The sequence below is a fragment of the Vanellus vanellus genome (genome assembly GCF_965231255.1).
Source record: "Vanellus vanellus genome assembly, chromosome: 2".
Classification (NCBI taxonomy): domain Eukaryota; kingdom Metazoa; phylum Chordata; class Aves; order Charadriiformes; family Charadriidae; genus Vanellus; species Vanellus vanellus.
This window is the reverse complement of record NC_138906.1, coordinates 48,612,869-48,625,326: the sequence shown is the minus strand read 5'-3', so window position 1 is coordinate 48,625,326 and position 12,458 is coordinate 48,612,869. Positions and strand designations below refer to the sequence as shown.

The window sequence follows — 12,458 nt, the reverse complement described above, 5'->3', positions numbered from 1 at the left end:
AGCTTTAGCTAGGGACACCATGAAGCTGACTTTGGGATTTTGTTCTTTAAAGTTGTGAGCCCCTTTGTTGTCTTTGGGCCAGTTTTAAAATTAATATTTACCAAAGCGTGTAGTTACTGCTGTGTGCTTCAGTCTTGGCTAGCTGAATTTTATTTAGCAATGTCTGTAAAATAAAATTCTTACAGATCAAACTCACTGAGATATTCATGTTTATGGATGAATTTAGGAATGACTACCAGTGGGGTTTGGTTTGAATAGTCATTGTTGAGCAACACCTGAAAACAGCCAAGATATGGGCTCCAAACACTGATGTGTATAAATTCAAAGCTGTTTCAGAAAATGATCTCTGTAACTATTGTCTCACCTTCATTGACTGTAAAAATGAGAATGGTAATCTTTGCCCATGGCAATTAGTGTTTTGAATATTAATTTATATTTGTAAAGGACTGCAATGAGGTAAGTTACTCTTAATACAGGACACCATTTGACCATGACCATGCAAATACACATAATCCTGTATTTTTACACCTAGCAAAGAGATGGATTCAAGGAATCATTTCTTTCTAAAATACATGAGCTTGCTTTCATCAGCCAACAGCAAGCTGTGTTGAGATTCCACTTGTCGTTTCATTTTGATCTGGACAAGAATATGTTTTGAGTATATTTTGTGATCTCCTTCTAGATAAAACACTCCACCCAAAGCATACCATAATTTCTCCTGTAGTATTTTCAATAAGACCTGTTTTCTATCTGAAGAAAAATGTGCTCTTTTGCTCTTTTCCCTTTGCCTCCCCAGTGCATAGTTTGGGACTGGGATTCCAACGGAAAGCATGACTTCATTGGAGAATTTAGCTCGACTTTCAAGGAAATGCGGGGAGCTATGGAAGGAAGACAGGTAAGTGGAAACTACTCAAGCAATCTCAATATGTAAGCTTTGTAGAGCAGTGTTCCTCAGACAATCCTGTGATAAAGCAAGTGATATCGCCTCGTCGTCTCTTGGGAGTTTAGTTGCTGTGTTGATCTCTCCCATAGGTTTTACTGTTATCTGGACAGTAGTCTGAAAACACAAAAAAGCAGCCATTCCTGTACTTCATGCTGCATTCATTGCTGCCAGTCTACATCGTGATGAAACTAATCAGTTTCCTAAATATCTCATGAATTACAGTCCGAATGGAAAATGAAATTGTTAGCTTATTAATAATTTCTCTTCTTTATGTTAGCCTGATCTTTTCAAATTGAAGTTGATGGTAATTATTGAATATGATAAATGATTTGGTGTATCTAATTCCAGAAATTGTCATTTCCTATTATTACTTACTCCTGAAGGTGTTAGTTTTGATAAATTCTCTGAGGGGAAGTTAAAAATGTTGGTTTTCTAAACTGCTGATAATTTGTATTCACTGCTTCGTCGTCACCTCAAAACCAAACGCAAATGCCTAATAGCTTTATTTGGGTTTTACATTAAGATTCTGCTTATAATGTGTTAAAGAAAGCTAACAGAGTCAAAAGATGTTTAATAAATGGTAAGCAGTTAGGCTGTTCCATGGGTTGAGAAGTTTTTATGATTCTTCTAGATCTTCTACTGATGTTCTTAGAACAACCTAGAGTTTAGCAAATGTTGCCCGTGCATGTAAAATACTGTTGATATATATCACTCATGTATTGACGCATTATAAATAACTTCTAAACAAAACCTGAGCGTAAACAAACCCCCATTTTATTCTCTCGGAGTCAAATTAAGTCAGAGGATGAGTACCCACTTACAGCATAGTGGGCTGATTTTTTGCAGCTTTTACAGCATGAACTGGTACCTGCCAAAACTTAAACCAAACTGAATTTGAGCAGAAAGAAAACCTACCTAAAGAGGTAAACAGATTTCAGAGTGAATAACATTAATAAGGCCAGTGATGTGACAACACTCCAATTTGTATACACATACCTGTGGCTGGGAAAGTGTCTGTGTGAAAGTGGTAAAGGGTGTAAAAGTCCAAAGTAAACATCTTCAAAATAGCATCACAGTCCTTCCCAAACAGACAGTCTTGTTGGCCAAGACAAAAGACTTGCAGTCCAGAGTACCAGGAATGGCTGTGAAGGATAAACTATATATTCTTTATTCTGATGGAGAAACAGTGTGCTCTTTTCATCCCCAGCTAGCGAAAAGGATGGTTACTCTTTCAGAGGCATAAGAAGTTAGTACAGCCATTTGTCAGTTCTTGTTCTAGGTCGACAATGCAGTATCAGAGTGCTGTCCAGGAATGTTTTAATGTTGCAGAATACTTTAAGTGTCTGAACCTTTGTCTTGCGCCTGAGGCATTGTGGCATTATTTCTTCCTTGTTGCTCTCATTCTGTTGTAACTGTGCAGTTATTCTGTGGGCTTGCACCTGCAAAACCCAATGCTGTTGTGATAGCCAGTTCTCATGGGACGCAGTTGCCACCTGTGTGAAAATCAGTCCTTCTCCCCCCTCTTCTTTTCTAATCCTTGCTTGTGGTCTATTCTAGAGGAAAACAAGAATTAGCGGATAAGGTAGTAGGTAATAGTCATTTAAGTAGCTAATAAATATTGCCCCCAAAATATACAGGCACATGCTAGACGACTCCTGCACCTGATGAAAGCAGGCTTCAGTCAGCACTAGTAGCATGACAGGCAAGAACAAGCAGTCGGGAGTTTGAGCAGATCCTGGTGAAAATGATATAGTTATCATGGAAAAAGTATTGTGGGAGATCACATGCTATACAGGAGAGGTCACTTTGTCACATGGTCACATGGGAGAACATGGCACTTGTCACTTGGCTGTAGCCAGAGAGCATTTTCCTTTTTCTCTCTTTCTCTCTCCCTCCCCCATCCTCTCTCCTTTTTTCTCTATTTTTTTCTCTTTCTCTCTCTCTCACTGTATCTCCCACCCTTATCCTATCTCCTTTTCCTCTATTCTCCAAATGTAACTATTGCTGCTAAAGGCAATATATGCCATTAGCTGTAGACCCCATAAATACATCATAGTTTATCTTGACATCCTTTGTGCAACATAAGGTAACGTGATTAGCATTTGTCATTTTTTTTCTTTAGTTTTATTCCTCCCAAAGAAAAAGCATGTGCAATGGAGTATTTACTTTGAATAAAGGCAGTTTAGTAAACCTTGAGAGAATGGCAGAGGGAGGAGGAAAATGCTTTGCCTTCAAGTGGATGTGTTGCTAGGTATTTCTAATAAGGAAGACCACATCAGAGAAATAGAATTATATGTGGGTGAGGACATGAGTAGGTTACGCATAGTCCTTCCTTCCTAGAAGCCTCTGATCGGAAAATGTTCTGTTTTCCATGTAGTACTTCTTTCAGTCAGAGGAATAAAACTGCCAGCTCCATCCTTCAGCCCATGGCTTTAAGCATTCTTTCACATAGCATCACAACAGCAAGTTGGGATGAGGACCAAACCTGGAATTTCATCTCAGATGCTGTCAAAGCCAGTGGAAAGAGCAGAACTCAGATATAACCTCCCTGTTTGAGTTGCTAAGGAGACATAGTAAAACTTTTTAATCTGGTTATGTTTTCTTTTGTGCAGTAGACTTTATGGCCAGATACAGTACATTGCTATAGTTCTGTCAAAGGATAATCAAAAGATAATCAAAACATCCTAGTGATTGTCAACCAGGGTTTTTCACTCTCCCAGGCAACCAGAGAGAATAGGAAGGAGGATTTATCACTGACAGGGGACCTAGAAAGTCCCCTTAAGTACCAGCTGCAAATCTGTGTGGTGTTAAAGGAGGTTACACCAATGGCACAGCTTTCCCTCTCTGCCCATCAGCAACATCTGTATTAGTTGGTATCAGCTCCAGAAATTATAAAAGCATTAAGCAGTAAGGGTAGGAGTAACATCGTAGTTTGTGCTGGTGAGCTGCAAGAACTGTGTGTCATCTTTGAACTGCTAGTACTTCTCACCATTTCATCAGCTCAGCTCATCTCTGGAGGAGTTGACAAGGATCTTGAAGTTGCCTTTTAGTTGTACATAGTTCGTCCTCCAGAAAGCACAGAGTATTCTGACCCATTCTTCAACTTCCCCCTCAGTCAAGCTAAAAGTATCTTGTAGCCAATCTATCAACTGCTATAGAATGACTTGAGATGGCCAGAATAGAGATGTGTCACCTACTTACTTACAAGAGGTGATGGTGCTTCTAAGACTGTTTCAGTTTCATCCCTGGTCTGGGTATTTATTATCCCACGATTTGAGTGTCAGCCTCTGATACATGAGCTTATTGTAGTTGGCTTGCTGGCTTGCTTCCACTGTGAGATTTCTTGGGAATTTGTGTTTGAGAGGAAGCATCATTTAGATAAATGTTGTGAATCTAGCATTGGCAGCTTACTAGCTGTTGAACCGGTAGCGTGTGAAGGAAGGAGAGAAGATTCCTTCTCTGAATAATTGATCAGCTGTTTTGATCAGGACTGGTGTGAGTAGTTTATGAATTTCTTTCCTAAAAGTGGCAGGTCCTGGGTGAGATTCATGTCTTGAATTCTGACTCCTTCAGAGTGACAGTTGCTTCTCGATGACTGAAAAGGGAATTCTGGGAATTCTGGGAATTCTGGGAAAGCTGGTTGGTCTTTAGTTGGTGGTGGTAAAATTAATTCATGCTGTTTAAGAAGACTTCCTGATCATGAATGACCCTTTCAGTGAAGTAGGATAATAGCTTGGTTTCTGTTCCATAACTACCTTGTTGTCATAGACTGTTCTATTCTGACACCTAGCCTGTTTTCATACTGACCACCAATAAAAAATGGCAAAAAGATATCCTGTTGTTCAAATGCACATCTGAAGCAGGCATTTCTAAACCTTCTATTTAACATTTTCCACCATTCCAAAATTCAATTACTCCTTCACCATAGTCTTGTCACAAGGAAACACAGTAAGATAATTCCATCCCTATTTGTGACAGTTATTTTTAGTAAAATACTAGTAAATACTTAGTTTATTGTATGCTTAGGATTTGTTCCAAATAGATGTATAATATATATTTTTAATACTTGTGTATAGTGGCAGTTTTGTATGGTGTTCTAGTATTAATCTATTGAACATTTTAAAACAAGATTAGAAAAGCTTGATAAAAATTTCAGGACTATTAAAGGTTTTAATAGTTGAAAGGAGAAATCCTCCACTAATGAGAAAAAAGTGACAATTTTTTTAAACGGAGGCAACAAAACCAGAGGGATTTGGGGGAAAAAAAAAGTCATAGAAACATAACCCACCTGGATCCCCATGCAGCACAGGAGTTGCGTAAGGGAAAAATCTGTTGCTGTGTTACATAAAAACGGACACGTGTGTATACGCACACACACAAAAGGGAAGGGGAGGAAGAAACCCTGCTGTACTTACCACCTCCACTGACATTCCCACAAGTTCAGGGAGTTATTAGGGGGGCAGGGAGGGCTGCTGAGCTGCACAAGATTGCTGCGGTCCCTATATAGTGTAAACTTCTTCCAGAAACCAATTACATGAATATAATGTTTATCAGGCTTAAATAATGCAAGTTGAGTTCCCCCATTCGTCCGGATATCTGGATCCTCAGATAACTGGGTATGGATGAGAGACTTAAGCCTTTGGTATTCCATAGAATTGTTTTGGTCAAAAGAGACCTTTAAGATCATCAGGTCCAACCATTCAATGGGCCAAGGAGTTTATTGACACCAATGGACAATTCCCTGTCTGGTTTTATAAGGAGACGGGCAAGTTCATCCAGGACTGTCTGCAACATCAGCAGCTGCTGTTGGCTGCAGAGAGGGCAACAGAGGCCTCAGAGGAGGGTGCAGCCATGTCAGGCACCTGCCACATCCCTGTGATTAGGCAACCAGTGGTGCAACCTCAGGAGTGTGGGTAAGGGGGGGGCCTTGGCTGAGGAGACAAGATATGCTTTGATTTTCACTTCGTTCCCCAGGTGCAAGTTTCCAGAGGAAACCTCTGATAGTGATTAAAAGCAGCTCTTCTCCCATGGTGGGTGTCTTTCTGGGACAGAAGGAGAAAAAAACCAACCATCCTGTCCTCTTGCCTGAAGGGTCGGCAGGAATAAACTCGCCTCTCAGGAGCTGCAGTTCACTTTTAAAAGTGACTTGCTTTTCTCGAGGCATCAGGAAGAGATAATGCAGGATATAATGCTGCCTGCTATCGACTGGGTTTTTTCGCCCTGTCCATTAGACCGTGATGCCTCCTTTGTCATTTGCAAATGATGCGATTTGTTGCAGTAGCTGTACATGAAGGAACAAGAGAGAAACAAAAGAATTGCAGGGGAAGCAAGAGAACATGCTAATGAAAACCCAAGCTTTGCCATAGCTCTCTAGCCTTTCCCTCAAGGGACTACCCGATGCGTGCAAGCACAGTGTCCCAGAGCAAGCAACTGCTCTGTATCATGATTTCTCTGCCTTAGGGTACATGAAACTCTCCTGACACCTTTATTTCTTTCTCTGAATAGCTTGTGCTATTGGTAGCCACATACTGTCCAAATTTTCGTTCTACAATGCTTGCCTGCGTTCAGTCACCTCCACTTGCCTTTGCTGGTGTGTGGCATGGGTGGTTGCACCGTTTGCTCTTCTCTCCTGAAGGTTTGGTAAGAGAAGGAGTAAGGATGTTTGGGAAGGCAGCATCCTTCCCTGCAGAGAGTAACACCTCCCATTGAGGGATCTGTGTCTGCTCATTACAGCAACGAGAGGATTAGCACTTTACAAGCGTCAGCATTAGTTTGCCAGCTTTCATTGAAGAATAACTGGATGGGGTTTGGTTTACATTCAGAAATTCTCCACACGGTGGTTTAAATTTTGGGGTAAGTCAGAAGCACCCAAGCAGTATAGTCTGGGGGTTCATTACCAACATTTGCAACAGCACTTTTGTTAAACTAACAGAAGATAAAACCAGGTTGCTTTCTGTTTCAGATTCACTGTGTTGTTTGACAGGGAAAGAGATTGCATAGCCCAGAGCTGCCAGGCGTTCGGAGGAAATGCTAAGTGACTTTCAGAATGATAAATCCAAACTTCACAATGTTTACTGTTAGTGTCAGATTGCAGACTTTTGCATTAGTTTCCTCTCAACTGAAAAGTTAATTTAAGAGACAAAAATGAATCGATAAAAATCAATGTCAGATACCAAATCAGTACTGGGAATGTAGGAACAGGCTGAAAATTGAGCTTGGCCTCACAATGCAAGCAAAATATTTGAAAATTGTTTCTTGTTATTTCTTACCTGCTTGGAGCTGTATTCTGAACTCTGCTCTCTTCAGGAGAGCTGGAGATATGACAAGGCCTGTATAAGGAATTTCCTTCAAACGATGCCTGTCACATCTTCAGCTCGAGCTGTGGGAATTGCCGAGGTCAGAACTGGATCTTAGTGGGTAAGTGAAGATAGAGTTTCATGTAAAACAGTCTTATCGTTTTTTTTTAAGCCTACCTATGAATTAGGAAAGGACTCCTCTCCTCTCCTCTCCTCTCCTCTCCTCTCCTCTCCTCTCCTCTCCTCTCCTCTCCTCTCCTCTCCTCTCCTCTCCTCTCCTCTCCTCTCCTCTCCTCTCCTCTCCTCTCCTCTCCTCTCCTCTCCTCTCCTCTCCTCTCCTCTCCTCTCCTCTCCTCTCCTCTCCTCTCCTCTCCTCTCCTCTCCTCCCCTCCTCTCCCCTCCCCTCCCCTCCCGCCTTCCCTTCTTTATATTATCACATCAACAGATTTAAAAGGTGCAAAATTGTTCTTTCTTTCTGTTTTGTAACTTTCTAGAAATTTGCTAGCCTGTTCTTTCCTTTGCTTTATTACCTACATTAGTCAATGACATGTCAGTGACTTGCACGTGGAATATTTTAATGAGCTTTTAGATAGTTGCTGAGAATTGTTACCCATACATCTCAAAATGCATTGCAAAGGTAGGTGAACATTCCTAGTTGCATTTTACAGTTAGCACAGAGAAGCTGAGAGGCTGGCCACAGGCACAGGTTTTTCTCACCTGAAGCAGTGTTTTATGCTGCTTTGGTCCTTATATAGTGTAAGCTTCTTCCGGAAACCAATTACATGAACGTAATGTTTGTCAGGCTTAAATAATCTTTTTCTCGAGGAGAGGAATTATGTGTGTAGTGGAAGGGTTTGTACAGGTCAGGCTTTGTTTCAACATGCGCATCGAAAAGTGTTACATTAAGGAAGTGCACCTTGGACATTCAGGGAAAAGCAATGAGGTCTCTCCACTGTAGTTCAGTGTCAAAGGGAGGAACACAAATCTTGACTCCTATTTTTTCTCTTTTTGATATATATCAGTTTCTTTGTAACATACAGATATTACAGTTTCTTTATAATACACAGACAGCACGATTTCTCTGTAGGAATGCTTCCGATAAGTTTGGAGGCAACTGTATGCTAAACTGTTTTGCCAGACAGCAATGTATCAAGACGTGAGTGGGCAGTGCTATTGCCTCGCTGCCAGACTGCTTTCCCAAATATCAGCTTATTGCACTCTGGCGTTGTGTCATACAGCACTCTCTTTACTCGGAGAGAAGGGCTTTTATTTCTTAAGCCTGACTGCTTCTCTTGAGCAGAGAAAAAGTGTTTATGGAGGATTTTCCCTGAACATGTGGGCCTGCGTCTGCCTGTCTTCTCAGTTGGAAAATTCATTTCACAAGACAAATAATTGAGCTGTAGGCTAACTGGGAGAGCGAGCAGATGTGCTTCCTGCAGTTGGAACATTTTTTTGTCTTTTCCCTTTCTTCACTCTGTCACCTGTCTCCCGTAACACAGTGATGAAAATACTCCTCCTCCCCTGTGCAGAAAAGGTCTCATATTGCTCCAAAGCCATATGTTTTGCCTTCCCTTTTTTGACATTTGACAAAAGCTCTGTTTGAAATGCTTCAGAGACATCCAAATAATTGCTGTTAGGCAGTGATTTGAAGTTTCATGAAATTGCTGGGGCTATTCATAAGGTAAAAACAGTTTTACGTGCTCAAACACTTTGCTCAGACAGATCCTATATGACGTCTTCACTATAGACAAAGTATTGTAACACTTATGAAGGTGTTCACTATAGGCAAAATATTGTAACGCTTAAGACAGATACATTTCATTTCAAAATGTCGTAATAGGGATTTTTAGATAATAGGTCATCCTGGTTCCCTTTGGAAATCTTCATGTTACCCAACATCAAGTATTTTCTCCCAGCACTTGAAAACACCTCCCTGAAAGAAAATAGTAATGTTCTTAACTGTATTTAGTAACACATTACAGATGCAAATCTAGTCTGGACTTACAAATGCCAATAGATACTGGCACATACAAACGTACATTTTACTCCTGCAGTGAGAGGCATGAATAATATTGCAGACATTAGAGGTCAGGGTCTGAAAGCTTGGCCTTATCAGTCTGCCTGAAACCAGAGGAAGGCAGAACATTTGAAGTGGAAATCAGTAAGACTCTGTGAGACGTTATGATGGGAATAAGAAAACATATTTCAGTGACAAGGTAGGACTATTTTGCTGTAAAATTGACTATTTGTAAATAAAACTAATCAGTATATTTTCATAAAAGGGTTTTAATAGATTCTTAGGGATAATTTTCAAATATATCAGTAATTAGCTAACTGCATCATTTTATTGATTTTCTTAACTTTTTATTTTACTATTGGGCTTAAAGGAGAAACTATTGCTCTTTTTCAAGAGGGAGCGAGATGATCTCTGATCAGAATTTCTCCAATGAGTTTAATACAAACCACCGGTGTTACCGAGTAGGCAGTTTTGGAATTAATACAATGCATCAGGTTGCTCCCTCCCGTATTTTCATTTGTATTAAGCTCCCTCTTTTTTTCTCCTCTTAAATAATCTCAAAAGATCCTCAATCTTGCTGATGTGACACCTGAACCTACAAAACTGGAAGACAACAACACACGTATCTGGATATCTCTCTTAGTGCTGTGTCCACACGTATATGTTCAAAGACAGATGTTTGCCTGGGGCCTTTTTCTATTAAGATCATTCTCTGCATAGTTAATGGTTTTCATTTTTTCTTCTGTGTGCACCATTATTTGATAGGATTTAGTCAACTGTGGAAATCAGGCATTGCCATTTTTGTTAATTATTCAATTTGTATATAAATTTTCCTTCAAGCGGTGACTGCTGTTTTCCACAGGTACAATGGGAATGCATTAATCCCAAGTACAAAGCAAAGAAGAAGAATTACAAGAACTCAGGCATCGTCATCCTTAACCAGTGCAAGGTAAATACATGTTTTGCTTTTTGGCTGTTTCTGTCTGAGATGTATTTTGATGGTGTTTGGAAACGTAAACAGCAAAGTGGAACTGCCTGTAGCAGGGGAATAGCAATGGAAACTGATCCGACTCTGAAAAGTGAAGACAAGGACTCGAATCCCAAAAGTACTGTCCCCATCTCTCGTCTTTCATTTCTCTTGCCTTCTCCCGGCTGTTGTGCAGTAGAGTAGGCAGCACTGAGCTCTCACACCTACAGGCTTGCCAGTTGGCCTTTCGTGTGTTCCTCTTCTAATCCTTCCATCATTTCTACAAAATGGCTCTTGTTCTTCCTAAACCAATAGCAAAATTTCCACTGACTTCCCACTGAGAAGGTTCTACTTTTGGTGTGAAATTTCCTTTCTGCAGTTTTATAATCTTGATATTTTCTCTGTTTACATTTTTGTTTCTGTCTGAAACTACATTTAACGCTTTCTTCCTTTACCTTATTTTTAGTTGGTCCCTTCCCTCCTTCCAATTTACTTTTTTTCAGGCAGTTCTCCAGTGTTTTAGCAGTACACAGCTAATTTGAATGTCTTGCTTCCTTGTCTGCAGATCCACAAGATGCATTCTTTCTTAGATTATATCATGGGAGGCTGCCAAATACAGTTTACAGTAAGTGTCTTACTTCTCTAACTTGTTTTAACGGAAGGGAATCCCCTTAGATACTGTTTCCTTACTTTCACAGAGAAATGATTCTTACGTGCCATTCCTTAGTAAATTATTAAAGTCTTCTTGCAAAATGTATTAAGCCCAGAAAATCACACTATGCTAATGCAGTAAGACTTTTCTTGCACATGCTGATTTACTTTTATGTTTCGCAGCAATGGCAACCACACTGCAAAAAGTAAAGACAACTTCATACAGGGGTGAGAAGCTAAGCTGGTGTAGTCCCACCGATTCCATCTGAGCTACACCCAGTCCCAAAAGCTGGAGAACTGAATTAGCCCCTGTGACAGTAATGACTGGCCTTTGGCTTTTGAGCCTCAGTTTGTTCACAAGAATTTCAAACAAATTCTCTTGCTCAGACTGTATCACGGGGGGGGATTTCATCTCACCTGCCTTTAGCCACTTAAATGTGAGATGTCCTGCTCATCAATCCTACGAGCCAGTCTTCCTTTCCAGAATGAGTCATACATTAAAGCAAGTTGTTTCCCCTCTAATGGTGCCATACAGAAAATCACAGGCAGAGAGATAGTCCAGCCAGGGACCTCTCTTTGTCAGTCTGGGGTAAACACTAGGGTAAGTGCTGATGTTTCATACCTCAGCCATAACTACCAACAGTAAGATGGCACTACAGGGGGATGAAGTTGTAATTTAGAGTGAATTCAGAAGCTATTCAGTTCAAGGAACAGAGGATAAAATGACTTGCAAAGCTCTCCATAAATAGATATACAATATTTTGCATTTCCAAATAATCATTTTTAGAAACATTTATTGCTGTGTGGGTTTGATCTTTTTTTTTTCCTGTTTTTTTTTTTTTTTAATTTTTTTATTTGAATTTGGGAAATAAAATAAAAATAAAAATTAAAAAAACCCACAAAAATAAAATAAAATAAATCAGTATTTCCCATAGCATAGGAATACAGATTGTGGCTCAGTTCCAGTCTTATTTATATGACTTCTAATTACATGCCAGTTACAGGGGTAAAATCTAATGCTCCAAGGTAATATTCTTCTGCTGGAGATCTTTTCTTTTCCTGTAGCACCTTGCCCTTTTTCTGCTCCCAGGTATCAAGTATCAGACATTGGATGCTACTGAAATGTTCCATTTCACTTTTTCCAGACAAGCCTTCATTTTCCAGAATGATTTACCAAAAAATAAAGATTTTTTTTGTCCCAACAGATAGTTCCAGCAATGGCAGCAGCTATAGACAGTACCGAGTTGTCTTCTTGTGTACAAATCAGCTTTTTGAGGTGATAAACAGGCACTTTGCCAGTATGCTTCGCAAACTCATTGAATAACGCCCAGAACTGAGGACCCTGTTTCTGTTTTTGAAGGAAATACCTACAGTAGTGGACCAAGATCTTTATAGTTGTCTTCTCTCAAGCAAAGAATCCTGTGTAATTACCTCTCCGCTTTACCCAGCTTCTTCTTCTGTTATCCCACATGCCTGCAATGCCTATCGCTCCTCCAAATCTGAAACTCGCCAATCCCTGGAAACCCTTTTAATTTATCTTTCCTGACATTCCCTCCCTAAAAATATGACTGAAAGAACTCAATT

At 40.0% G+C, this 12,458-nt stretch overlaps 1 protein-coding gene across 1 annotated transcript in view; it reads left to right on the top strand.

The window, feature by feature from the left end:
• CPNE4 (copine 4) overlaps positions 1-12,458 on the top strand; it is a gene marked incomplete at both ends in the record, with an annotated part of 194,451 nt that overhangs the window by 138,349 nt on the left and 43,644 nt on the right. The window contains 3 exons of the mRNA XM_082499431.1: positions 797-895; positions 10,119-10,205; positions 10,789-10,848. Coding sequence (XP_082355557.1) covers positions 797-895; positions 10,119-10,205; positions 10,789-10,848 — 246 coding nt within the window. The remainder of the gene's footprint in view (positions 1-796; positions 896-10,118; positions 10,206-10,788; positions 10,849-12,458) is intronic.